Source organism: Aethalodelphis obliquidens, unplaced genomic scaffold, assembly GCF_003676395.1.
Source record: "Aethalodelphis obliquidens isolate GAN/ISIS:26980383/991018 unplaced genomic scaffold, ASM367639v1 scaffold2, whole genome shotgun sequence".
Classification (NCBI taxonomy): Eukaryota; Metazoa; Chordata; class Mammalia; order Artiodactyla; family Delphinidae; genus Aethalodelphis; species Aethalodelphis obliquidens.
The window spans coordinates 73284912-73311653 of NW_020837946.1; the positions used below are offsets into that span (position 1 = coordinate 73284912).

A 26742-nucleotide genomic window follows, 5' to 3' on the forward strand; every position below is an offset into this window, starting at 1 on the left:
TGCTGAAATTGTACTTGCTAAGTATTTTGCATAGGACGGGTCCTCTACTTCCTTCTAAACCTGGATTACACATTGCAGACGACCACATCACCTGGTGCAGGTAGTCCAGCTTCGGTCGCCATTCTTGGGGGGGCGGGTCACTTGAAGGCATCAGATTAGAGATGAAGTTTGTTAAGCCAAAACTATAGGTAGCCTAGGAAGTGAGGCACCTGGTTATTTCCAGGGCTGGACAGAGAGGGCGCCCTTCCACAGACGCGCGCACAGCCAGGACGTGGCGGAGTTAGGAGCCAGGAGGAATACCCAGGATGTTTCAGGGCTCAGTCTAGTTAGAAAACCTTTAGGGCACTGGACAACAAATGAGTGTCGAGACCTGGACGCGTGGATCTTCTGTAGGAGACTATAGAGCGGAGCAACAGGAAGCAACTGCTGCAGGGTTTAAGTCTTCCTGAAGTCTCAGTAGGGCTTTCCCTCCTGTCCCGACGCCCTTCTCAGCGTATCCAGTCTTGGGGACTCCGCGCCACCCCACCTGCTTTCTTTGCCTCCCCCTGCGCCCCCCCCGCCCCCACCTCTCTGCGATCTCACTGCTTCTTCTGCGGGCCGCCCTTGCCCGCCAGCCGGGCTGCGGCAGGCCCCGTGCGGCTGCCGGAGGGCCCAGGGGGCGGAGGCGCGGCAGGGGCGGGCTCTGTCGCCCCCCCGCCCCCCTGCCAGCCGGGCTGCCGGGGCCAGTGGCTGGAGCGCCGCGCACCGCCAGCCGCGGGGGCGGGGGATGGGGGAGGCAGGGGAGGGGGGCGCCCGCGCTGATTAGAGCCAACCGCACACTTCAAAAGGGTGTCGGGCAGTGCTTCCCTCCTGCGCCCCGGGAACTTCAAAGCGGCCCGCGCTGCCCCGGCCGTCGCGCTCGGCTCCGGGGCCTCGCAGCCCGGGCGCGGCGCCTGGTGGCCATGACCCGAGCGTTCCGCGCCGCGCTTCGCCAGGCTCTCCTGCTGCTCGTCGCGGCCGCCGCGCTCTCGGCAGGTACTACAAGCGACCCTTTCTCCGCGCCCGTGAGGGTGGGCGTTGGGGGCGGTCTGCGGGTGGGCAAGGGGTGGGGAAAGAAAGTGCTCCGAGCGAACTGACCGTCCTTGGGGCGGAGTGCAAAGCGCCAGTTAGATTGAAGGGGCGCGGGATAGGGCGCAGCGTGGGCACCTGAAGTCGGCCAGCAGGGTAGACAGGTGTGTTGGGGATGAAGCCACCAGGAGGGGGAAGAGCTCCAGGGACGTTGGGGTATGGGATTAGGGGTGAGGTGGGTGACACATTTGGGGGCAGATTGTAGCGGAGGGAGTAGGAGAGTGTTTGTGGGTGTGTGCAGGGCTGGGAGTTGGGTGGCACCGTGAGTTCACTCTGCAGGGGCTTGGGGGACGCTCCGTGCTGAGCTCCGGAGAGCTAAGCAAGGATGACGACACGGTGGTGGTGGGAGAGTGGGGAGTGGTGGTGGCGATTCAGTCAGAGTTTTAGGAGATGAGGGATACCTCAAAAGCCGCTGGTGCCAAGCTCTGTAGGCGGGAGTGGGAGCTTAAATCTGCGTGGTTTGCAAGGCACAATGCTTTCGAGGTATGATCTTTACTAAGAGCTGCAGGGAAAAAAAATTCTGGCAAGAGTCCCAGCGTTTATGACAGGTCTGTGCTTTGATAGGCTAAATAGAGCCCTCGGCCCAAGCTAGAAATTAAACATTTCTTCATAATGTTTACTAGAAACTGGGGCAAATGCATATAGTGTGCTATGATGAAGAGCCCTTTAACTCTAAAATTCTTTTCATTATCACATTATTCTGGGTTATGGAGAGAGACCAGGAGCAGATTCCTTGCTAACTCATTCTTTAAACATGTCAATCAGACATTTAAGACATTTGCACATAAAAACCTGGTGTTTTTCCGTAGGGCTGTACTTTGTCTGAAGCTGATTTTGATGCATTTTTGTTTTCTCCGATGACAGTCTGTTTGACATTAATAGCTATACTCCAGGGTAGGTAGTTTTCCTCTTAGTGACATGTGCACGAGAATGTTTTGAATAGTATGATTGCTGTCACGTGCAGATTCAGTGTTTCAGATGGTCTGAGAGACTCACCAAATACAATATTCAAATGAAAATTTGATTGTTGGAAGTGATCAGTTGATACAATATTAGAATGAAAACATTTCAGTTATCTTTGAAAAGGCACAGCCTTTTAGGAAGCAGTTACCCAGAGACTTGTCAGGAAGATGATGGGATAAAGGGAAGTATTTGCATTCAGAGTTAGTAAATTCATCACTGAGAAGAAGAATGACTATGGGAAGGTCTTTATGAGAAATGGGCAGAAACTCCACTAACTTGGAATACTCAAAGTGCTCTTGATGACTTAGTAGAATTTACACACACAAAGTCTTCTGGAGATCACAGTTTTAACTGGACACCTGTGAAGTTGCCTCTGAAGGCTATCTGTACAAACCCTGTTTATTTCAGGGAGCTAATAGCTTTGTTGCAGACATTTAAAAAAATAGACTCAATTATTTTTTATCTAGCTTGAAAGGTATATTTGGTTGTATGACAGAATCATTAGAAGATTTCAGAGACTCTGGGCATAGCAAAATAGGAAACACATGCCCTGCCTGCTATGTTCTTAAAAAGGCATGGAAACTTTTGACATTGAAATGTACAATAGATCATCCATTCAAATTTGATTGTTTCCTTAAAATTTGAAGGCTAAGAAAAATGCCTGATATGGAAATAATGTGGCAATACAGTAGAGAAGGACTTATCAAAATTGAACTTTAACGATGAACTTTTCTATGTAGAATGCAATCATTCTGAAACCTGTTTAAGAAATTTTACTCCTCTTTGTGTCCCACAGGAAAAAAAAAGTATATTGCAATCTACATTTTTGATTCTTATTTTTTTATACAAATCTTTGATTATTTGATCGAGGGAGTCAAGGTTATTTATTTATTTAATCTTTTAAATTGTTTTCTCATGTGGCTACCTTCATTATCTTTGACCTGGTCACTTTTTTTTTTTTTTTTTTTTTTTTTGCGTTACGTGGGCCTCTCACTGTTGTGGCCTCTCCCATTGTGGAGCGCAGGCTCAGCGGCCATGGCTCACGGGCCCAGCCACTCCACGGCATGTGGGACCTTCCCGGACCGGGGCACGAACCCGTGTCCCCTGCATCGGCAGGCGGACTCTCAACCACTGCGCCGCCAGGGAAACCCTTGACCTGGTCACTTTTACAAATTGCATTGTTAATCATATTTACCATGTTTTGGAGATGTACATGCCATTGTTGACATGTTATATGATAAGTTGCTATTGACAGTGACATAGCAAAACCACATGACAGAAAACACTACTTTCCAACTTGGCTCTGTTGAGCACCAAGCCTAGGACCTTAAATATCTGAAGATATTGATGAACGAATAAACCCTTTTTGCTTTGGCTGTTCTTCCCCAGCATCTCTAGCACCTTAGGTATGTAAAGCCTTGACAGCAGAGTAGAAATCATTGCTCCTTGGTGAAAATCTCAAAGGGTAACCGCTGGTCTGGTGGAAACTTAGAGAAACTATTTATTGGTCTGGACTGGCTAAAAAAATTAGGCTGCTCTGTGTTGCTCTAATTATCTAGTTTCTGGGTTCCTTGATGTTGATAAGAAAGACCTGACATGACCTCACAACATTTATCATGTGTATTAAACAAAGAATTGCCAGAAAATGCCCTGGAGTTCTCAAATTTGAAGCTGGACTTGGACATTATACAGATTTACACATTGTATATTTTCTACTAATTTCATGAAACTCCTTTGTCTTCTGGCTAGAAAGGATTATTAAGAGTCCAGAAAGCTAGATGCTGTTACTCTAAAGGTGAAAAGATAACTGTTGCATTTAATAACCAGAGTGGGGTAGGGGTTTCAGGTAGTGAGTTTTTTTTTCCCCCCACTTAACAGCAGTTAGCAGTTCCTACTATACATTTTAAACTGTGCTGGAAGTAAAAGTGAAAGCCTTGGACTGAGTTTATAATGCAAAAGATGGCACCTTTGCCCTTCTTTAAGCATGGTCATTTATTGGTTGATTGACACAAGTGTAGCAAGAGGCTCCCTGGTTCCAAAAAAGAGACTTCTTTGGACTAGGAGAAACTCTGTGCAGAAGTCCTTGGGAGCGTATTTCTTCATTGATTGTACTGCCTGAACCTGTTTTCTAGCCTCAAACTTACAGAAGTATAAAATAGAGAGTTCCTCCGATTTTCTACAATGACGCAAAAATACAGGATTTGAGGTGTGAGAGTAAGAGAGGAGCAAAGGATGACACAAAATTTTGACCCAAGCAATAGAGGAATAGACCATTAAGTAAGGTGAGGCTGACTGCAGGTGGAGCAGGCCTGGGGAGAGGTGGGGCATGGTGGAGGAGAGCTGGAGCTCAGTTTTGGGTATGTTGAGTGTTAAATGTCTCATCGGTACTGGGGTGGAGATGTCATGTGAGCAATTGGTTTTGTGAGTCTGGAGTTCAGTCTGACCTGAAGATTAAAAATCTAAAGCCAAGGGCATTTACAGATAATTTTTTTTACTTATTTATTTTTAAATATAATTTATTTATTTGACTGCATTGGGTCTTCATTGCTGGGTGTGGGCTTTCTCTAGTTGTGGCGAGCGGGGGCTACTCTTCGTTGTGGTGCGCGGGCTTCTCATTGTGGTGGCTTCTCTTGTTGCAGACACGGGCTCTGGGCGTGTGGGCTTCAGTATTTGTGGCTCATGGGCTCAGTGGTTGTAGCTCACAGGCTCAGTAGTTGTGGCACACAGGCTTAGTTGCTCTGCGGCATGTGGGATCTTCCTGGACCAGGGATCAAACCCATGTCCCCTGCATTGGCAGGTGGATTTTTAACCACTGCACCACTGGGGAACTCCCTTTAGATAATTTTAAAAGACACATTAAATACAGTCACAGATTTAGTGAATCACAGCATGCCCAGTTAAATTGAATTTCAGATAAACAACAACAAATAATTTTTTAGTATAAGTAGGTTACAAATATGACATGGGACATATATATATTAAAAATTAATTGCTGTTTAATTCTAGTTTAACTGGGTAGTCTGTACTTTTATCTGGCAGCCCAACATTAAATAAATATTGTGGTGAGATGAACTGCTTCAGATATATGTATTCCCGGCTCTTGCATTAGAGAATACACTTATTTTCTAGTTCTCATCTCTTAAAACTTCTGTTCTAGCTTTGCTGCCATCCCCATGTGTATCTCTGAATAGATCACTTCCAAGTCTTGGCACTGAATGTCCTTCTGAGTCAACAGAGGGGGATACCCAGCCTTTCCTAATCTTACATGAGTACCTTAACATAAAAGGATGTGTGAAAAAGAAACAATACTCTCTAGACTCTCTGCAAATATTTATTGTTACGTGAAAGCAGTTGGTTTTGCCCAAAGTTATGGTCTTTTGAATGTGATTGTTGCTTTCAAATGCATTTTTAGAGTACAGGGGGACTGGTTCCAGGACCCCCGGGATACTGAAATTTGAAACTTGAGGATGCTCAAGTCCCTTATGTAAAACGGTGTAGTATTTACATATGATCTACGTACATCCTCCCATGTATTGTACTTTAAATCATCTAGATTACTTATAATACTCAATACCGTGTAAACACTATGTAAATAGTTGTAAATATAATGTAAAACCTATGTAAAGAGTTACCAGTGCATGGCAAATTCAACTTTTGCTTTTTTGGAACTCTCTGGAGTTGGTTGGTTATATCTGCAGATGCGGAACCTGTGGCTACAGAGGGCCAACTGTGTTTTCCTTTTGAATAAACATTCATGTGTTTCTCTTTAAAAAACTTCTAGGCAGCAGCTGAGATCCAGGTTGTTGTATTTTTCTTGGCAGAACTTGCATCTCTTATTGTAAATAAGGAAAGGTTAGAAGAGAGGAGAACAACTAGGGTCACACAGGACCTGATAATCTGACAGTTTATGGTTCCAGAGCATCTTCCTAAAAGAATGATCTTGAGTCCTTCAGGAGAGGGACAGGGATACATAAATATCAGCCAGAGGATGTTTAGTTCCTGCTCTAGCTAAGTCTCGACCTGCTACCAAATAATTAGCATTGGCTTCATTTTGAGGTTTGCACGGGAAAAGTGTCCTATAAGTGAACTGTAGGCATGGATCATTAAAAACTCAAACAGATATGTTCACATGAATAGAAAGAGTTTGTTTTAATAAATAAACAATAGGATTAATTTTCAAATATAAATGGAAAACAGAACTAAATAGGAAAAAAAGGAAAAGTTCTAAGCACAGAGTGTGTATTTATCATTCCTTATCTTTTATATCTTTTTCTGGATTTTTTATCGATTGGGATTTCATGTTTAAAAATTTTCACAGCAAATACTAAAAATCTCAAGGTTTATCTTTACATTGTTTAAGAAATTGGGATAGGACTTCCCTGGTGGCACAGTGGTTAAGAATCCGCCTGCCAGTGCAGGGATCACGGATTCGAGCCCTGGTCTGGGAAGATCCCACATGCCACGGAGCAACTAAGCCCGGGCGCCACAACTACTGAGCCTGTGCTCTAGAGCCCGTGAGCCACAGCTACTGAGCCCATGTGCCACAACTACTGAAGCCTGTGCGCCTAGAGCCTGTGCTCTGCAATGAGAAGCCCACACACCACAATGAAAATTAGCCCCTGCTCGCCGCAGCTAGAGAAAGCCCGCGTGCAGCAACAAAGACCCAATGCAGCCAAAAATAAATAAATTAATTTATTAAAAAAAATTGGGATAATATTGGGATATGTTCATAAATGATATAGAAATTCAAGATAGATGCACAACTATATGAATGTACTAAAGCCATCAAATTACATACTTTGACAAATTGTATGGTATATTATTTTATCTCAATAAAGCTGTTAAAAAAGTAAATATAATAATAATAAAAAAAAGAAATTACTCTTTTGTTAAGGGACCTAGGAATACCTAAATACTGTCTTGGTTCAGCTGTGCCTCTCCTCCAGTCTAAGATGGCTTACTAAGTGGGGCATCTAGAAAAGGGAGGGAAAATAAGGCAAGGTAACTTTTTTTTGTTGTTGCCTGGTACTTTGGCTGCAAATTCCATGGCAGAACTCTAATATTCTCCCTTTTTCTAAACTTTGAACAACTAAATAGCCTAGGATAAAGAAAGGGAGGTTATGATAAGTCAGAATCCTGGATCCTGACACTACGCTACCAACAAAAGGTCTTGCAATGCATGGATGAAGCCAGAGTGACAAAGCAGGGGACCTCTATCTCCAGTAGCTCATGGTAGTTCAACCTTCATGGCAGCTCTGACAGGAGTTCTAGGCCATAATCTCAGGGGTGACTGCTAAGTGGGGAAAGATGGAGTGTCTGTGGAGTTAGGTGGCTGGTTCTCTTCTATGAGGAAGCAGGTCCTGCCCTTCCCACGCTTGCTATGAAAAGAAGTAGGAGACAGGGACATGACCATGAGCCCTGTGCCTTTCATGTTCTTTGAAAGCTGGATCCCTGAAGTGCGTGGGTCTCTCGGTTCCCTGGAACCTGAACAATACAGATCACTACTCCTCTCACTTAGGGATCCAGCAAAAAGTAAAAGAGAGGGAGGAGGTGAGTAGGAGTGTGAAAGAGACAAGGAAGACTTTATTTTCATAGAAGCCAATACTCCATTATTTTTCACTCTTTTGCCTTATCATGTGGCTCTTGAATTCATCTGCTCTGATTGGCCAACCAGGCTAACAAGGTTCTATTCTGTCCTGATGCTTCCCTTTTTCTCCTCTAGAATAATTTCCCTTTTCTGTTGTTCTCTTCTGGTTTTTTTAGAGTAGGTATGTGAAGATGCTGTTTCTTCGGAACTGTTTTAAATTAATCCCCTCAAGAATTCATGGGTGAATCATTCCGTATGACTCAAGAGCTTGGCTTATTAGTTTTTTTAAAACAATTTAAATTTGCCAGTGACTTAAGCATCCCAAATTAGATCAGTCTACTTTTTCATTAAACTTTTCACGTCAAGAAAATGATTAGGTTCTCTAATTTTGAAAGTGAAACACATATATTTTCTTCTAATCTGTTTTATCATTCTTGTCTCATGCTAAAGTAAAATGACAGAGATAGATGCTACATCTCTGTATGCTGATTAAGTTCCTTATACATTTTTCATTCAGTGCCATGATTGAATTAATACTTTGGTCAAAAACCAGATTAGAAAAAAATCTAATCCATCAGGATCTGGACAATCATCATTTTAACGCAAAATGTTTAGTTTCATAAGTGCATGCTTATCTTAGAGATGTTAACTCAGAGGGTGGTAATCCAGATTAACACAGCTTTCAGGAGCCAGATTGTTTTCAAACAGAGCCAAAATATATTAAAGAATATTAACTCATCACATCTCATAACTTTATCTGATGACATTTTCCTGGCCTGATCCCCTAGAAATGTGTTTTTTCCTTCTTTCCATTCCCCTTATTTATCTTCAAGAGTAAAGATCTACACTGTGAACCTTTGCCTCTCTAAAATCATAGTGAGACTGCATTCTCACTCAAATTCCACTTGGAATCAAGAGTGTGTATTTCCAGGAAATAGACAATACACTCTAAATTTGAAACACTGAAAAAAGAATAATTATATGATTAGCAGAAGATTCCTTACAGAATAATAAATACATAGTTGAATGAACCTCTCTCCCTTTTATAGCTGTTCTCTAGATACAGCTGTTCTCTAGATATATTAGCTATATTATATTAAAAGACATTGCTTTTTTGCACATAGAAGAAAGTTGACTTTGTTAAAACAGCTGGACCTCTTTAAAAGGATTGAGAGTTACTGTGACAAATCAAGATGAGATGCTCCTTTAGAGTTAGTTTTCCTGAACTCTCCTTTGGATATTGTCTTTATCATAGTTTTTCATAATATTTCCTTATTACCTTTTTAATACCTATAGTATTTGTAGTGCTGTCCCTTCTTATATTCTTGACATTGAGAATTTGAATATTCTTTCTTTTTCCCTTGATCAGTCTAGCTGGAGGTTTATCGATTTTATTGATTTCTTTCAAATAAAAAACTTTTGGTTTTATTGATTTTCTTTGTTGTTTTTTTCCTTCAATTGTTTTCTGCTCTTATCAGCACTGTTTCTTTTCTCTACTTACTTTGAATTTATTCTTTTTTATTCTATCTTCTTAAGTTGGTACCTTAGATCAAGAGTTGACAAACTTTTTCTTATAGGGGCAGATAGTACATATTTTACTCTTATGGACCCTACAGTCTCTGCTGCAGCTACTTAATTCTACCATTGTAGTATAAAAGCAGGCATAGACAATACATAAATAGGTGTTGCTGTGTTTCAATAAAATTTTATTTACAAGTGGGACAGCCAGTGGGCCATAGTTTGCTGACTCTTTCTTAAGTCATTCACTTAAGACCTTCCTTCTTTTCTGCTATAAGCATTTAAAGCTCTAAATTTCCTTCTCAGCAGCTGCTTCAGCTCATCCATAAATTGTGCTGTACTGTGTTTTTGTTACCATTGAGTTCAAAATATTTTCTAGTTTTTGTGATTTTTCTGGGACCTGTGGGTTATTTAGATATCTGTTGGTTAATTTCCAAATATTTTGGGAATTTCCAGATCATTTTATTATTGACTTCTAATTTAAATCCATTGGGGATGAAAATACATCAGCTGTATGATTTCAGTTTTTTAAATTTCATTTTTATTTGTTTCAGAACCTAGCATGTGTCTGACCTGGTGAATGTACCACATGCACTTGAAAATAATATGTGTTCTGTTGTTGTAGGGTGGAGTGTTCTATAAATGTTATTCAGGTCAAGTTGCTTCACATGTTATTCAAGTCATCTATATTTTTACTGATATTCTGTCTTCTTATTTTATCAATCACTGAGAGAGGATTGTTGACATCTTCAACTTACATTTGAATTCAGCTATTCTTCTTTTTAGTTTTTCCAATTTTTGCTTTATGTATTTGAAAAGTTTGTTAATGGGTACATACACATTAAGATTATTATGTCCTCTTGATGTATATTCAGCATTAGGAAACCACTTGCTTTATCCCTGGTAATATTTATTATCATGACATGTCTTTCTTTATCACTGGCAGTATTCTTTGCTTTAAAGTCTACTCTGTCAAAATTAATATAGACATCCCAGCTATGCTTAATATTTGTATATCTATCCTTTTTTTACTATTAATATAGCTATTCCAGCTATCTTGTGCTGAATGTCTGCATGTTATAGATTTCCCATCCCCATATTTTTAACTTTATGTGTACATACATACATTTATACATGTACATATACATAATATATACATATGTATATATGTATGTGTGTGTTTATGTATGTGTATAGATGGTTACTTGAAGAGAGCAAATGATTAGGTATTGTTTTTCATCCAGTCTTCCATACTTGTCTTTTAAATGTAGTGTTTAGACCATATACATTTAATGCATTTATCAATGTGGTTATGTTTAAATCTGTCATCTTATTATGTTTATATCTCTCCTTCTCTTTCTTCCTTTGTTTGCCTTCATTTAATTGACTAAATGTTAGTATTCTATATTATTTCTTTTTTTAAAATTAATTAATTAATTAATGGCTGTGTTGGGCCTTCGTTTCTGTGCGAGGGCTTTCTCTAGTTGTGGCAAGCGGGGGCCACTCTTCATCGCGGTGCGTGGGCCTCTCACTATCGCAGCCTCTCGTGTTGTGGAGCACAGGCTCCAGGTGCGCAGGCACAGTAATTGTGTCTCACAGGCCCAGTTGCTCCGCGGCATGTGGGATCTTCCCAGACCAGGGCTCAAACCCGCGTCCCCTGCATTAGCAGGCAGACTCTCAACCACTGCGCCACCAGGGAAGCCCTTATATTATTTCTAATACTAGTTTATAAGCTACATCTCTTTGTTTTTAGTGATTACTGCAAGATTTATAACATCCATCTTTAAATTATCAGAGTTTAATCTAAGAACATTATTATCATATTCTTCCATTTCTGTCTTCTTGTCCTTTGTGCTATTAATCTCATATATTTTACTTCTAAATATTTTATGAACCATGGGACAAGTTATTATTCTGGCTTTAAATATTTAATTTTATTTATTTTATTTGTTTTTAGTTTTATTAACTTTTCCATTGAAGTATAGTTGATGTAATTACCTTTAAGTGAATTAAAAAATGAATGTGGGGGCTTCCCTCGTGGTGCAGTGGTTAAGAATCTGCCTGCCAATGCAGGGGACACAGGTTCGATCCCTGGTCCAGGAAGATCCCACATGCCACGGGGCAACTAAGCCCGTGCATCAAAACTACTGAGCCTGAGCTCTAGAGCCTGTGAACCACAACTACTGAGCCCTCACGCCACAACTACTATAGCTCGGGTGCCTTAGAGCCCGCAGGCCGCAACTACTGAGCCCACGTGCTACAACTACTGAAGCCCGTGCACCTAGAGCCTGTGCTCCGCAACAAGAGAAGCAATAAGAAGCCTGCACACCACAATGAAGAGTAGCCCCTGCTTGCCACAACTAGAGAAAGCCCACACGCAGCAACAAAGACCCAACGCAGCCCAAAAAAAATAGAAGAAAAAAATGAATGTGGTATTTTGCGTTTACCCACCTATTTATCATTTCCATTTATTGCTCTTCATTATTTTGTGTGGATCTGAATTTACAACTGGTGTCACTTTCTTTCAGCCTGAAGAACTTCTTTTAACATTGCTTGTAGCTCAGTTCTGATGACAATACATTTATTTTATTTTATTTTATTGGAGTAGATAATAATGTGTTAGTTTCTGCTCTACAGCAAATTGAATCAGTTATACATATGTATATATTCACCCTTTTTAGATTCTTTTCCCATATAGGTCATGGCAGAGTATTGAGTAGAGTTCCCTGTGCTATACAGTAGGTCCTTATTAGTTATCTATTTTATATATAGTAGTGTGTATATGTCAATCCCAATCTCTCAGTTTGTCCCTCCCTCCCCTTTCCCCTCTGGTAACTATATGTTAGTTTTCTACATCTTTGACTCAACTTCTGTTTTGTAAATAAGTTCATTTTTTTTTAGATTACACATATAAGTGATATCATGTGATATTTGTCTTTCTCTGTCTGACTTACTTCACTTCGTATGGCAATCTCTAGATCCATCCATGTTGCTGCAAAATTATTTTGTTCCTTTTTATGGCTGAGTAATATTCCATTGTATATGTATACCACATCTTCTTTATCCATTTCTAATCTGTTTTTGTTTTCTGGAAATGCTTTTATTTTCATTTTTCTCAAAATTTTATTATTAAGCTTTTCATACACTGGAATTGAAAGAATTTTATAGTTACTACTGATACATTCACCAACTAGATTATATTTGCTTTGTCCATATACATCCATTTATCTCTCTATTCATTAATACATATTATTTTTGATGCATTTTTAAATAAATTACAAATAGCAGTACACTATTCTCTAAGTACCTCAGCATGCATGTCATTACACAAATTCAATATTTGCAAACACTTGCAAACACAACACTATCCTCTTTTGATGAAACATTTACATATAATGACATTCACAAGTCTTATGTGTGCATTCTTGGTGTTGAGAAATGCAGTCACTTAATCTTCTTCAAGATGTTAATGTTAAACGTCACCACAATGAGTTTACTCATGTCCTTACCCAGTCATTTCTCAATGCCATACTCCCAAAAGCATTTGCTGTTCTTATTTTTTTCACTGTAGATTAGTTTTGGCTGCTGAGTGTGTTGCTTTGTAAATGCCAATTAGGTAGTTTGTTGATAGTGTTGTTCACATCATCACATTTTTACTGAGAGGGGAGTGTTAAAAATCTCCTACTGTACTTGTGGATTTGTCTCTCTCTCCCTTTATTTCTGTCGGTTTTTATTTCATGTGTTTTGAAACTCTCTTATTAGACACATACACATTTAGAGTTGTCTGTCTACCTGATGCAATGACTATTTAATTACTATAAAGTCTCTCTCTTCATCTCAGTAATACTTCTTGTCTTGAGTCTATTCTCTCTGATATTATTATAACCATGCTTCATATTTGCATGTATATTTTCCCCATCCTTTTACTTACAACCCATCTGTATCTTTATATTTGAAGTGCACCCTTTGTATATAATGTTCAGTTGGTTCTTGATTTTTATCCTTTAACGATATGACAATATCTGCATTTAATTTGGTGCAGATATTGCATCAAATTAAATGGCTAGTCCATTAATATTTAGTGTAATAATTGATATGGATTTAAGCCTACCATCTTGCTATTTGTCTCTCTTTCTATTGTTCCTCTGTTTCTTCTCTTTCGCCTTCTTTTTGTTTGATCATTTTTGGGGCATATTCCATTTATTTCCTTTATGGATTTATTTACACTCTGTTTTAATTATTGTTATTTTTAGTGTATCTAGAGTAACCTAAAATTAATAATAATAAATTAGGTTACTCTAGACCTAACTGTATTCTTTCTTAACTTAATGTTTACTTTGAGTCAATATTGTACTATTTCATACTTCACTCTTTATACCTGACACTTCATTCTTCCTACTTTACTCCCCTCTTTATCCCATGACATCTCCTACTTTAATGTAAAGACCATATAATAATATGATTACATTTACCAATAGTATGATTATACTTGACACCAACCAAAAATTATTAGAAACACAAATAATCAAGGAAAAAACCTTACTGTCCGGAGACAGGGCACTCAATAGAACCTAGTTTAGATGTGATGCAGATATTGGAACTATCATACAGGGAATTAAAAATAACTGTGATTAAAAGCTGTGTGGAAAAGGTGAAAAATATGCATGAACATCATTTGCACTCTGAGTGCCATCCCAAGTGAAAGAAAATTGACAGAGTGAGGCACCTTTATTGATAAAGGCTTGTTTTTTCAAAGGATTAAAGCTTAAATGACAGAGCTTGGTTTATGAGTCCTAAATGGAAAATGCTTCCCAAACAGGTGTTGAATTCCTCCCTATTCACAACTTGCTCAGCTTAATACATGCTTCTTGTGCTCCCTGAAGTGCCTGAAAGTTTTTATTTTTAATTTAGTCTTTTTGCTTTGAAACAGGTTTCATTTACTGTGTGCTTTTGGCATTATTTATTCTTTTCAATTTTATTTTCTAAAATACTGTTGTCCTAGATTCTACTCTACCCTGGAGCCCATTTTTATGTTTTAAAACTGATTAGGTGGTTTATTTCATTTGTTTGCTTCTGTTTCCTGATTTTATGTTTAGTAGAAATAAAGCACCATGTTACAGTATGCCTGATGAGAAAAAAATATGCCTGAACAGACGTGGCATTTTAGCAGAAAGATAGAGTGTAAGAAAATGTCAAATGGAAATGCTAGATGTGAAACATGAGAGGAAGAATGTTCTTGATGTGCTTATCAGTAGACTTAACACAGCCGAAGAAAGAATCATGAACTTGAAGATGGAACAATAGAAATTACCTTATAATTATGTAATTTTACTATTATAGAGTCATTACACAAAAGTGGAAGGTGTCAGGAGGTAAAGACGGAAGAATGAAAAGAACAAAAACAGGGCATCCAAGAGGTGTAATACAATATCAAGTGGCATAACATATGTGTAAATGGAATCAGGTGGAAAAGAGAATGGGATAGAAGAAATATTTGAAGAGATTGATGAATAATTTTCCAAATATAATGAAAGATATCAAATCATCAATCACAGAGACTCAAAGAAGCCCAAGCAGGGTAAATATCTCTCCTTCCAAACCCCACACTATTAGACATATCATATACAAATTGATCAGATTCAAAGATAGAGAGTAAAGCTTGAAGGAAGCCCAAATAAAATAGACCTATAACATACAAAGGAACAAAGTTAAGAATTAAAGCAGATGTCTCATCAGAAGCTATGCAAATCAGAAAACAATAAAGTGACAACTTTAAAGTACAGTATAAAACTGTCAACTCAGTATTCCATAAAGTTATCCTTTAAAATGGAGGAGAAACAGACATTTTCAGGCAAATAAAAACTGAGAATTTATTACCACAAGACCTGCACTACAAGAAATGTTAAAGTAACTTTTTCAGACGGAATGAATACAACATCAGAGACTTGTATCCACAGAGTGAAGTAAAGATCTCTGGAAATGGCTAAAATGAAGATAAATATAAAATAAATTTTTCCTTAACTTTAATCACTCTAAAAGATGATTGACTCTCTGAAACAAGAATAAACTCTGTGAGTTTATAGCATATGTATGGATAAAATGTATGACAGCTTCAGCACAAAGGATGGGAAGGAGGAAATGGGAATATACAATTGTTAAGTTTCTCATATGTGAAGGGTTATATAGTATTATTTGAAGTTATACTATAATTAATTAAAGATGTATATTTTACAATCAAGGGCAATGCCTAAAATAGTAAAGTGTAAATTAAAATATTAAGGTATAAATAAGAAACAAGTAATGTACATAAAATAAAATGAAAAATTTTAAATCCCAAAACATGATGACAAAATGGCAAAGGCACCAAACATAGATGGAACAAATAGAAAGAAACTAGCAAGATGGTAGATTTTAATTCAACCATATCCATAATCACATTAAATGCAAGTGGTTTAAATACAGTAATTAAAAAGATGAGACTATCAAATTGAAAAAACAAACAAGAACTAACTATATGCTGGCTATAAAAAACTCACTTTCAATATGAGAAATGCACTTTAACTATAAAGACACAAATAGGTTAAATGTAAAAGAATGAGAAAAGTGGTACCATGCAAACAATAATCATAAGAAAACTGGAGTGACTATCTTAATTACAAAATTGACTTCAGAAAATGGAATGTTGAAAGGGATGTTCCATAATGATAAAGGAGATAACTAACCAAGAAGATATGATAATCTTAAATGCGTATGCACCTAAATACAGAGCTTCAAAATTCGTGTAACAACAATTGATAGAACTGAAAGGAGAAAAGACAAATCCATAATTAAATTTTGAGTCTTCAACACTCCCCTCTCATAATTGATAAAATAAGCAGACCAAAAATTAGTAAGAATATATAAGGTCTGAAAAATACTTTTAACCAACTTGACTTAATTGACATTTGTGTAACATTCCTATCAACAACAGAATATACATCATTTTAAAGTGCACATAGAATGTTAATCCACATAGATCGATTGTGGGTCATAGAACAAACCTAATAAATTTAAAAGAACTTAAAATATACAGGGTATTTTCTTTGAACATAATGGAAGTAAACTAGAAATCAACAACAGGAGCCTACCTGGAAAATCCCCAAATATTTGGAAATTAAGCAATAAACTTCTGAATACTCATGGATCAAAGTAAAAGTCAAAAGAAAAATTAGATATTTTTAATGCAAGGAAATGAAAACACAACATATCAAAAACTGTGGGCTATACCCAAAGCAGTGATTAGAGTGAAATTTATAGGAACAGCAAATAAAGCAAACAGAAGGAAGGAAATAAAGGTAAGAAGAGAAGCCAAGGAAGTTAGAAATAGAAAAAACATTAAAGAAAATCAAGGAAACCAAAAACTTTGTTTTTAAAGATCAATATAATTGGTTTACCTCTATCTAGATTTACCAAGGAAAAGGGCAATACACAAATTACCAATGTCAGAAGTGAAAGACGACATCACTATAGACCCTACATACATAAAAATAAGGGAATATTTCAAACATTTTTATGCTCACAATTAGGATATTTAGATAAATGAACACATTTCTTTTTTTTGACTTTTTTTATTGGAGTATAGTTGATTTATAATGTTGTGTTAGTTTCTGCTGTACAGCAAAGTGAATTAGTTATACATATGTATATATCCATTCTTTTTTAGAGTCTTTTCCCATATAGGTCATTACAGAGTATTGAGTAGAGCTCCCTGTGCTGTACACTAGGTTTTTATTAGTTATCTATTTTATATGTACTAGTCTGTATATGCCAGTTCCAATCTCCCAATTTATCCCTTCCCACTTTTCCCCCTTGGTAACCATAAGTTTGTTTTCTACATCCATGACTCAGTTCCTGCTTTGGAAATAGGTTCATTTGTACCATTTTTTGGTTCCACATATAAGTGATATCATATGATATTTGTCTTTCTCTGTCTGACTGACTTCACTTCACTGACAGACTCTAGGTCCATCAACCTCACTACAAATGGCATTATTTCATTCTTTTTTATGGCTGAGTAATATTCCATTGTATATATATGTACCACATCTTCTTTATCTATTCCTCCATCAATGGACATTTAGGTTGCTTCCATGTCCTGGCTATTGTAAATAGTGCTGCAATGAACACTGGGGTGCATGTATCCTTTTGAATTATGGTTTTCTCTGGTTATATGCCCAGGAGTGAGATTTCTGGATCGTATAGATCCAGCTGGATCATATGATAATATCTCTATTTTTATCGATAGTGTTTTTAAGGAATCTCCATACTGTTCTCCATAGTGGCTGTACCAACTTGCATTCCCACCAACAGTGTAGGAGGGTTATGAACACATTTCTTAAAAAGTACAAACTACCAAGTTTACTCAAGAAGTAACTGAATAGTCAGAGGGATTTATTTCATAGCTCAAAGCTTGAAAACTTTTATCAAAGAAGTATCCAGTCCCAGATGGCTTAACTGGCGAATTCTATAAAACATTTTAAGAAGAATAATGTCTATTTCCACAAATTCTTTCAGAATATGGAAGTAGAGTGAACACTTTTCAGTTCGTTTTATAAGACCAGCATTACACTGAGACCAAAACTAGGTAAAGACATCTCAATGAAAAAAACCTACAGACCAGTATCTCTCATAGAGATGCAAAAACTTCAACAAAATATCAAATTGAATCCAACAATATAATAACAGGGTAATACATCATGATCAAGTGGGGTTTTACCTGGGTATACAAGACTTTCGACATTCAGAAATCTGTTATTACAATTCACCATTTCAGTAGCCCAAAGAAAATAAAAATATGACAATATCAATAGATGCACAAAACCCAGATGACAGCACTCACATCTATAATAAAAACTCTCGGGCTTCCCTGGTGGCGCAGTGGTTGAGAGTCCGCCTGCCGATGCAGGGGACGCGGGTTCGTGCCCCGGTCCGGGAAGATCCCACATGCCGCAGAGCGGCTGGGCCCATGAGCCATTGCCGCTGACCCTACGCGTCCGGAGCCTGTGTTCCACAACGAGAGAGGCCACAGGAGAGAGCCCCCCGCCCACCGCAAAAAAAAAAAAAAAAAAAAAAAGTGTAATTAAAAACTCTCACCAAACTAAGAATAGAAGGTGAACTTTCTTAACATGAGAAAGAGCTTTTTCAGAAAACTTACGGCTAACATTGTACTTAGCTGTGAAAGACTGGATGCGTCTCACTAAGTGTGGGAACAAGGCAAGGATGTCTGTTCTTACTACTTCTAATAAATACCAAATGTAAAGTCCTAGCCAATGCATTAAGGTAAGAAAACTGTATAAAAGTCATATGGATTAGACAGGAATAAACAAAAATTCTTTATTCACAGATGATTTGATTTTATATATTAAAATACTAAAGAATCTCCAAAAAATTATTAGAACCAATAAGTTCTTGTTTAAGTTCAAGGTTGCATGATACACAGTATAAAAAAATCAATTGTCTTTTTATGTAGTAGCAATGAAAAATTAGAAATTGGAAAAAAGGAACCATTTACAGTAGCATTTAAAAATCCATGTAGTATTTAGGTATCAATCTAACAAAATATGTGGAGAATCTGTATTTTGGAAACTGTAAAACACAGTTGAAAGATTCAAAGACCTAAATAAATGGAATGATATACTATATTTACAGAATTGAAGGCTCAATGTTGTTAATAAGTCAGCTATCTACAAATAAGTCTATAGATTCAGTGTAATCACAGTCAACATCCCAATCAAAATTCCAGCAGGGAGTTTTGCAGAATTCACCAAACTTTAAAAAAAAATTACTATATATGGAAAGGCAAATGAGCTAAAAGAACCAATCAGTTTTGAAAAAGAAGAACAAAGTTGGAACCTCACAATGCCTGATTCAAGGCTTATAAATCTACAATAATTAAGACAGTGCATTACTGGCAAAAGGAGAGAGGAATATTGGTTAATGGAATAGAATAAAGAAATGAGAAATAGATCCACACATTATGATCAATTGATTTTTTTACAAAAGTATAAAGGCAACTCAGTAGAGAAAGGACAATCTTTTCAACAAATGATGCTAGAAAAATAGGCAAAAAAAAAGAATAAAGAACCTCAAAACATGACTGACATGGTTATAATTGTTAAGTCAGAATGGGTAATACATGTAAAAATAACATCTAAAACTATAAAAACTTCTAATAGAAAACATAGAAGAAAATCTTGTGATCTTGGGTTAGGCAACATTTTTTAGATGAGAGCACCAAAACCATGATCCATAAAAGAAAATATTGATAAATTGGACTTTATCAAAATTTAAAACTTTTATTCCTTGAAAGGTGCTGCTAAGAGAATGAAAAGACAAGCTGAAAGCCGGGAGATAATATTTGCAAGACACATGTTTGATAAAGCACTTGAATAAGAATATATGAAGAATTCTCAGGACTCAATAACAGGGAAACAAAGAACCCAATAAGAAGTGGGCAAAAGACCTGAACAGGTATAAGGAAGATATCTGAATGGAAATAAGCACACCAAAAAATGAGGAAACGCTTATTAAAACCACGACATGCTGCCACACACCTGTTCCAGTGGTGAAAAAACCCAAATAAAACAAAACAACAAACAAAAAACAAGATAAAAATACCAAGTGCTGTCAGGAAGGCTAAATACCTAGAACTCTCATACATTACCAGTGGGAATATAAATGGTACAGCCACTTTGAAAAACACTGGTAACTTTCTATAAAGTTAAACATACACTTTCTGTAAAATGTACTAATCCCACTCCTAGATATTTAGAGAAGAGAAATGAAACATTTCATATAAAAATCTGTATATTAATGTTTATTACAGACTTGTTCCAAATCAGCAAAAACTTGGGAAATACGTCCTTTAACTAGTGAATGGATCAACAAACTCTTGAGCATTCATTCAATGAACTTTAAACATTTTTAAAAAAATTTTTATTGGAGTATAGTTGATTTACAATGTTGTGTTAGTTTCTGCTGTACAGCAAAGTGAATCAGTTATACATACAGTTTTAGATCCTTTTCCCACATAGGTCATTATAGAGTATTGAGTAGTGTTCCCTGTGCTATACAGGAGGTCCTTATTAGTTATCTATTTTATACATAATAGTGTGTATATGTCAATCCCAATCTCCTAATTTATCCCTCCCACCCTCTTTCCTCCCGGTAACCATAAGTTTGTTTTCTACATCTGTGACTCAATTTCTGTTTTGTAAATAACTTCATTTGTATCATATTTTTTTGATTCTGCCTATAAGTGATATCATATGATATTTGTCTTTCTCTCTCTGACTTACTTCACTTAGTATGATAATCTCTAGATCCATCCTCATTCAATGAACTTTGGTTGTATGCAACAACATGAATGAATCTCAAATGCCTTCAGGCAAATGGCAGAAGCCAGACTCAAAAGGCAACATTCATTTGACATTCTAGAGAAGGCAAATGTATAACAGAAAACAACATTGTTTGCTATGGGCTGGGGTAGCAGGAGGAGTTGTCTAACAAGCTGTATAGGGAATTTGGGGGGAAATTTGAACTGCAGTTGTCAAAACTCATAAAACTGTATACTAAAAAGGATGAATGTTACCATATGTAAATTACACCTCAATAAACTGGACCCTGCTTCCCAAATTGGAATGCATGTGTATGAACTAGGGAGTCTTAATATAAATCAGGAAGTCAGCAGATAGTTGTTCAAATTGGTTAATCAAGAACAGCACTCTATTTTTAGAGTTAATGCCCTAAGACAGTATCCTAAAAACAAGAACAAAAATAGTTAAAAATGGGTGCCTCTGGGAAGTGAGACTGGACAGATTCTTTTCATTTTAATTCTTCCTATACTACTTTTTTTTTATCATGTGCATTTGTAACATTGATTAAACAAACAAAAAATTAAAAATTACAAGTAATTGATTTACTTTTGTTATATAACTTCCATGTAAGTAAGGGATGTCTGTACATATTAAAATGTTTTTTTGTGTGTATCATCTTCAGTCTGTAAAATAGCATAAGGTAGACAGAAATGAAATCAAATTAGGGTACATAAGGCTGTGTTTCATTCATTAGCGGGGAGTAGTGATTTCTTCTCTTAGCAAAGGAAATTGCAACTGAGGGTTGTTATCCATACACAGATAAAGCCCGTTGTAAATGTGGCATTGCTCACCTGCTTTTTTAGGTGAAAGCATTTGGTTCAACTTGAAAGGTCATTTATCACCTACAAGAGAGCACTTATGGGCTGCTTTGGCTCTTTTTGTTGGTTTACTATAGCATTAAGCTTGCTTATGGAGAATTTTGCTTACATCTGCAGTCTATACACAGACCCATTAATGCATTAACAAACCTTATTTTGCTGAGTCAGGTTAGAGGTACCCCTTGTTTAATACAGTGTCATGCACATAGTGGGCAGTCAGCATTTTCTTGATTATCTTCTACACAGTCAGAGAAAGTCACCTTGCTGGTTTTGACACTCTTCTAAGACAAATTAAAAGATGAGAGGAAATGTTGTAGAAAGATCATCAGGCTACACTAGTGTGTTGGTTTATGTCCTCGAGATCAGGTAAGATTCCAGTGTAGAGTGGGAGTCATTATGTGATATTCATATATCTGAATTTTCAGGGATAGCCCTGCTTTCAAATATGCTAGCCTATTTTCAGAGCACAAATTACAATTTTTGGACTTGAAAATAGAGTTGCTGTAAGCAATGGGGTAACATGGCAGCACACATGTGGGTGAATGCCAGACTCTGCCATCAGTGTTATTTTAAAGGCATAGGCAGAAGAGCTGACTGAAGATATCCCTATGATATCCTCAGGCACTCCCTATGAACTAAATATTTTAACAGAGCAAAAAGTGATTTTAACAAAACTTTTTTGTTAGTTTCTGATCATAGCATTAATATGTGTTCATTATAGGAAATTAGGGAAAAGTGTTCAAAAATGTAAAAATCATCTTTAGTTTGATACCTCAGAGATAACCACTATTACTATTTTGTTTTCTTTCCTCCTAATCTTTATTTCTATGTAAATTAAGATCATATCCTAGATGTTTTATGACTCTACTTTTCATTTAATATCTATAGTGAGCTACTCTAATTAAATATTATTAAAAACAGAGTATTATGCTGTCATATGTATTATCAAAATTTATTTAAACATTTTGATTTGGGGATATTTAGGTTATTTCCATTTTTCACTTTTGTGAATAATAATTCCGCAATGGAAATTTTAAATAAAATTTTTTTTTTGATTATTTCATATAGAGGAAGTGGAAATGCAACCGCAAAGATGATAAACATTTTTAGGACTCTTGAGACAGATATGTCAGATTGTACTCCCAAAAGTTTGTACCAAATGATACTCCATCAACTGTGTGTAAAGGTGAAATTAATTGATCCCCTCTTGTCATTTCTGGTTGTTATAATTTACAAAATAATTTTAAATAAAAATTATGTCTTTGTATTAATTTCCTGTTTTGATTATTAATGAGATTAAAGCTTTTCATGTTTATTGAAAGTTTTTCTTTCTCTGTTCATCTTCTTTGTTCATTTTTCTATTGACATATTTGTCATTTTCAAATTTATTTGTCAAACTCAAGAAATCATTGATTGATATGTGGGAAAAAAATAAGTGTAGCAACCAATATGAGAGTTAACATTCTAGATACTTCTCTTTGATCATGCTCAGATGTCAAAGCTTTGGGGTTTTCTTAAGACAAAAAAAGTCTATTTCGAGTTACAGCTGCTGATTTTATCACCTTAGTGGAGCAGTTTCACTACCAAAGAAAAAATTAATCAAAGCCAGAAAGAGTTGTCAGAAACACTCACAGTTATATTCAGGGAGTATGGTTTGGGCTTTGAATGTTGAGCTCTGAACAGCTTATAACTTATAACAGCAGGAACTTAATTTTTAGGTTTTTTGTTTTAACCTCTGTGTGTCAAATGTTTTATACAAAATATCTCTTTTAATCACAAAAACCTTGTGAGATTGGAATTATTATCCCTGCTTCCCCAGTGCGTAGTCACATTTAGAGAGGTGAAGAAACTTCCCGGGCTGTGCAGCTGGTCTAGCAGTGGCTCAGGATTTCAGCTACAGATGTGGAGTCTTCTGAAGCACAGGATGCTTTCCCTACACCTTACTGAATTCCCACAATGTTAAACTTAAACGAACAGAGCTAGAAAGATAAGGGTTGTTTTTATTATTTTGCTACAGTTTTTGTTTTGTACTGTTTTATACTGGCTTATCACGACTGTAGCAGCAAAACTCAGGACTACCTGCCTTAGACTTTCCTTTTCTTTTGGCTTAATATGAATTCTTTGAGGTTTCTGAGGTCCTCTAATTTCTTATATTTCTTCACTTTTATGTCTTGAAATATATTTGCATAGCTGAAAAGCAAGCAGTTATTTTGTTTAATAATGCTTTGATAAACAAAAGGAAGACATAATTCCAGGGAAAGCCATGTAACCTACCTTCTGTAGCAGCTATGATAATCCCTAGAGGTCTGAGAATTACATATATTTTAAAAATTATGAATTTAAAAATGTCATCTCCCACTCATCCGCTCCCACTCCTACCCATCTTCTTTGAATAGAGGAAGGTAATGCTGCCCATTTCATGCTTGTACAATGTAAGTTCTTCACAGTATCCAAGCTAAACCTTTGAGTTTTGGGGTCAGTGTTGGAAAGAGGCCCAGTGGGATCAGCCTTAGAGAAAACTTTCCTTTTAAATCACTTGCCCTCCTCTTCCCCTTTCAACTCTTCACTTGCCACTCTATTTTTAGTTAGAGTAGGTTCTTACTTTGTATAGTTTCCTTTTATTTCTAGATTGAGAATTATCTATTCCTTACCATATCTGATCGTAGAAATGAAGAACTGTGGATTGTGATAAAAATTTCTGACAAGTGAGCCCTTAAGAACGCTGAAGACTTTAATTTTTCAATTTTATTTGCCACTTTCATTCTAAACTTGCTACCATTTTGTCTCTTTTTCTATCTGTGTATTCTTTTAGTCCTGTTGTTTGACTATTAATTATTAGTTACATTTTTCTTTATTGATTATTTTAATTGCCTCCTTTAAATAAGTCAGAACCTCCTTAGCTTTTAAAAGTTTATCTTTGTATCAACTTTCTGTATTTTTTTTTTTTTTTTTTTTTTTTGCTGTACTTGGGCCTCTCACTGTTGTGGCGTCTCCCGTTGCGGAGCACAAGCTCCGGACGCGCAGGCTCAGCGGCCATGGCTCACGGGCCCAGCCGCTCCGCGGCATGTGGGATCTTCCCAGACCGGGGCACGAACCCATGTCCCCTACATCGACAGGTGGACGCTCAACCACTGCACCACCAGGGAAGCCCCAACTTTCTGTATTTTGTTCCATTTTTTATAAATAGATTAAATATTTCACACGTTCGTATTCTCCTTTCATCACCAAATTCTCTGTGTTCCTCTCCCACTTGGTTTCTATCTTCTCTACTTCATAGAGATTGAAAAGACAACACTAGCTTTCTATGACTCAGTGGACTTCCAAAGTATGAACTCTGATTATACACTTCAATCTTCAGCAGAACGATGCAATAGTCTCCTGAACAGGTTTCTTCGAGAACTAAGATTCTAGGACAATGACTTCTTTGTTCTCTGGGTATGCAATCACTCACATTGCTCTATCTCATACTGCATGGTGACCATCTATGCATTCACCTCTTGGAGTCATAGATCTTTAGAACTGGGAAGGACATTAGAGGTCATCTAATTGAATTCTTTCTTGGATGGATCAGTTGAGGTCGCAGAAGTCTCAAAGGCCATGTTACTAGAACTAGGATTAACACCCTGCCTCCAAAATACACTGAACTGAATCAGAATTCCTGGGCCGTTCTTTTCTTTACCTAGGTTCATTTCTCCATGCAACAGAGTAGCAACCTGTGCTCATCACTACAAGATATTGCTGGAAATCATATCCTTCAGGAGGTGGTTATAATTGGTAATAATTTCTCATGGAAACAATGTTAAAATTGTACAGTGTGTTCCTGATTAAGAGCTCATCATCAAGTAAATCACAGATTTGAGAAGCAGTATATTGAACACAGGTCTGTAATAATTTTAAAAATACCTTCCTCCAAGTTCAATAAAATAGACCTAAAAGTACAGGTTGATTAAATACAGTGTTAATATCTGTGCCCCAATACTGGTGGAAGCATTTACAAAGTGAATCTTTGGCAGGTGAGAATTTGCCTAGACTGAGCTCATTGAGTTGAGCCCAGAAGGCCCAGCAGTCTGTTTTCTGAACAAAGAAGTCCCTTGTTAGTCAAACACTGTGCTGTCTCCCACTATTAGCTTTCTTTGTAGCTTGGCGTGCGTGGCTTTTATTATTCAGCTTTATTCAGTTTTTTGGAACGTTCCATATTGAATAAAAATAGCACTGTGGATGGTTGCCTCTTGCATTTAAGAGAACATTTCTATGTGGATTGTGGCCATTGATCATGAACAAAACAAAGTACAGGAACAGGTTGAACACTCAAGTTCCGCTTTCTGATGCACAGTTCATCCCTAGATGAACAATCTGTATCAGAAAAAGACAAAAGAAATGTAACATGATAAAATACAATTATGTTTTACAACATCTGAAAATTTTAAAAGATATCCTTGATCTTATTAAGGTCTGTCCTTAAACCTGGGATTTATGTCTTTCCTTACTTCATTGGTATTGTAATTCCCTTTCTTTTTTGAAATGATGCTAATAGAGTGTGCTTTTTTTTTCTTTTTTTAATGTTCTTCCTTGGGAAAGCAAAAATTTAGTTCAACCCTTGACTGAGTCTCAAAATTATTTTCGAAATTTTACGGGTGGGTGATATCCCCAAATCTGGTAACCATTACTATCAAGTGTGATTTTATGTGAACATCAACATAGCAGCTCTATGGGCAATGGGATCTAAATGAATATGCAAATAATAAGTATTAAAGACTTAATTATCTATTTTTCTTTTATTCATTTTATTTCCAATGTCAAATAATAGAAAACTAAGGGTGTCAGATTTTTATGTTTAGTTAAAAGAAATACGGGTTTTAAAAATGCTTGAGAGGGACTTGCCTGGTGGCACAGTGGTTGAGAATCTGCCTGCCAGTGCAGGGGACACGGGTTCAAGCCCTGGTCCAGGAAGATCCCACATGCCATGGAGCAACTAAGCCCATGCGCCACAACTACTGAGCCTGCACTCTAGAGACCGTATGCCACAACTACTGAAGCCCGCGTACCTAGAGCCTGTGCTCTGTAGCAAGAGAAGCCACCACAATGAGAAACCTGCGTACCGCAACAAAGAGTAGCCCCTGCTCGCCACAACTAGAGAAAGCCCGTGCGCAGCAACAAAGACCCAACGCAGCCAAAAATAAATAAATAAATTTATTTAAAAAAAAAAAGGCTTGAGAAACGCTACTCGGGAGTGGAGGTTATTCTGTAAAAAGTATCCCGCGTCCTCTCTATGCTGCCACTAGATGGTACCCAGGATCACTGGGAAGGCATCTCTGGAGTGAGACTCTCTCTGGGC

General features: G+C 37.2%; 1 protein-coding gene across 1 annotated transcript in view; it reads left to right on the forward strand.

The window, feature by feature from the left end:
- Positions 1-707: 707 nt before the first annotated feature.
- ACVR1C (activin A receptor type 1C) overlaps positions 708-26742 on the forward strand; it is an 85280-nt gene continuing 59245 nt past the window's right edge. The window contains exon 1 of the mRNA XM_027115312.1: positions 708-1014. Within this exon, the coding sequence (XP_026971113.1) occupies positions 942-1014 (73 nt within the window). The 5' untranslated portion in view covers positions 708-941. The remainder of the gene's footprint in view (positions 1015-26742) is intronic.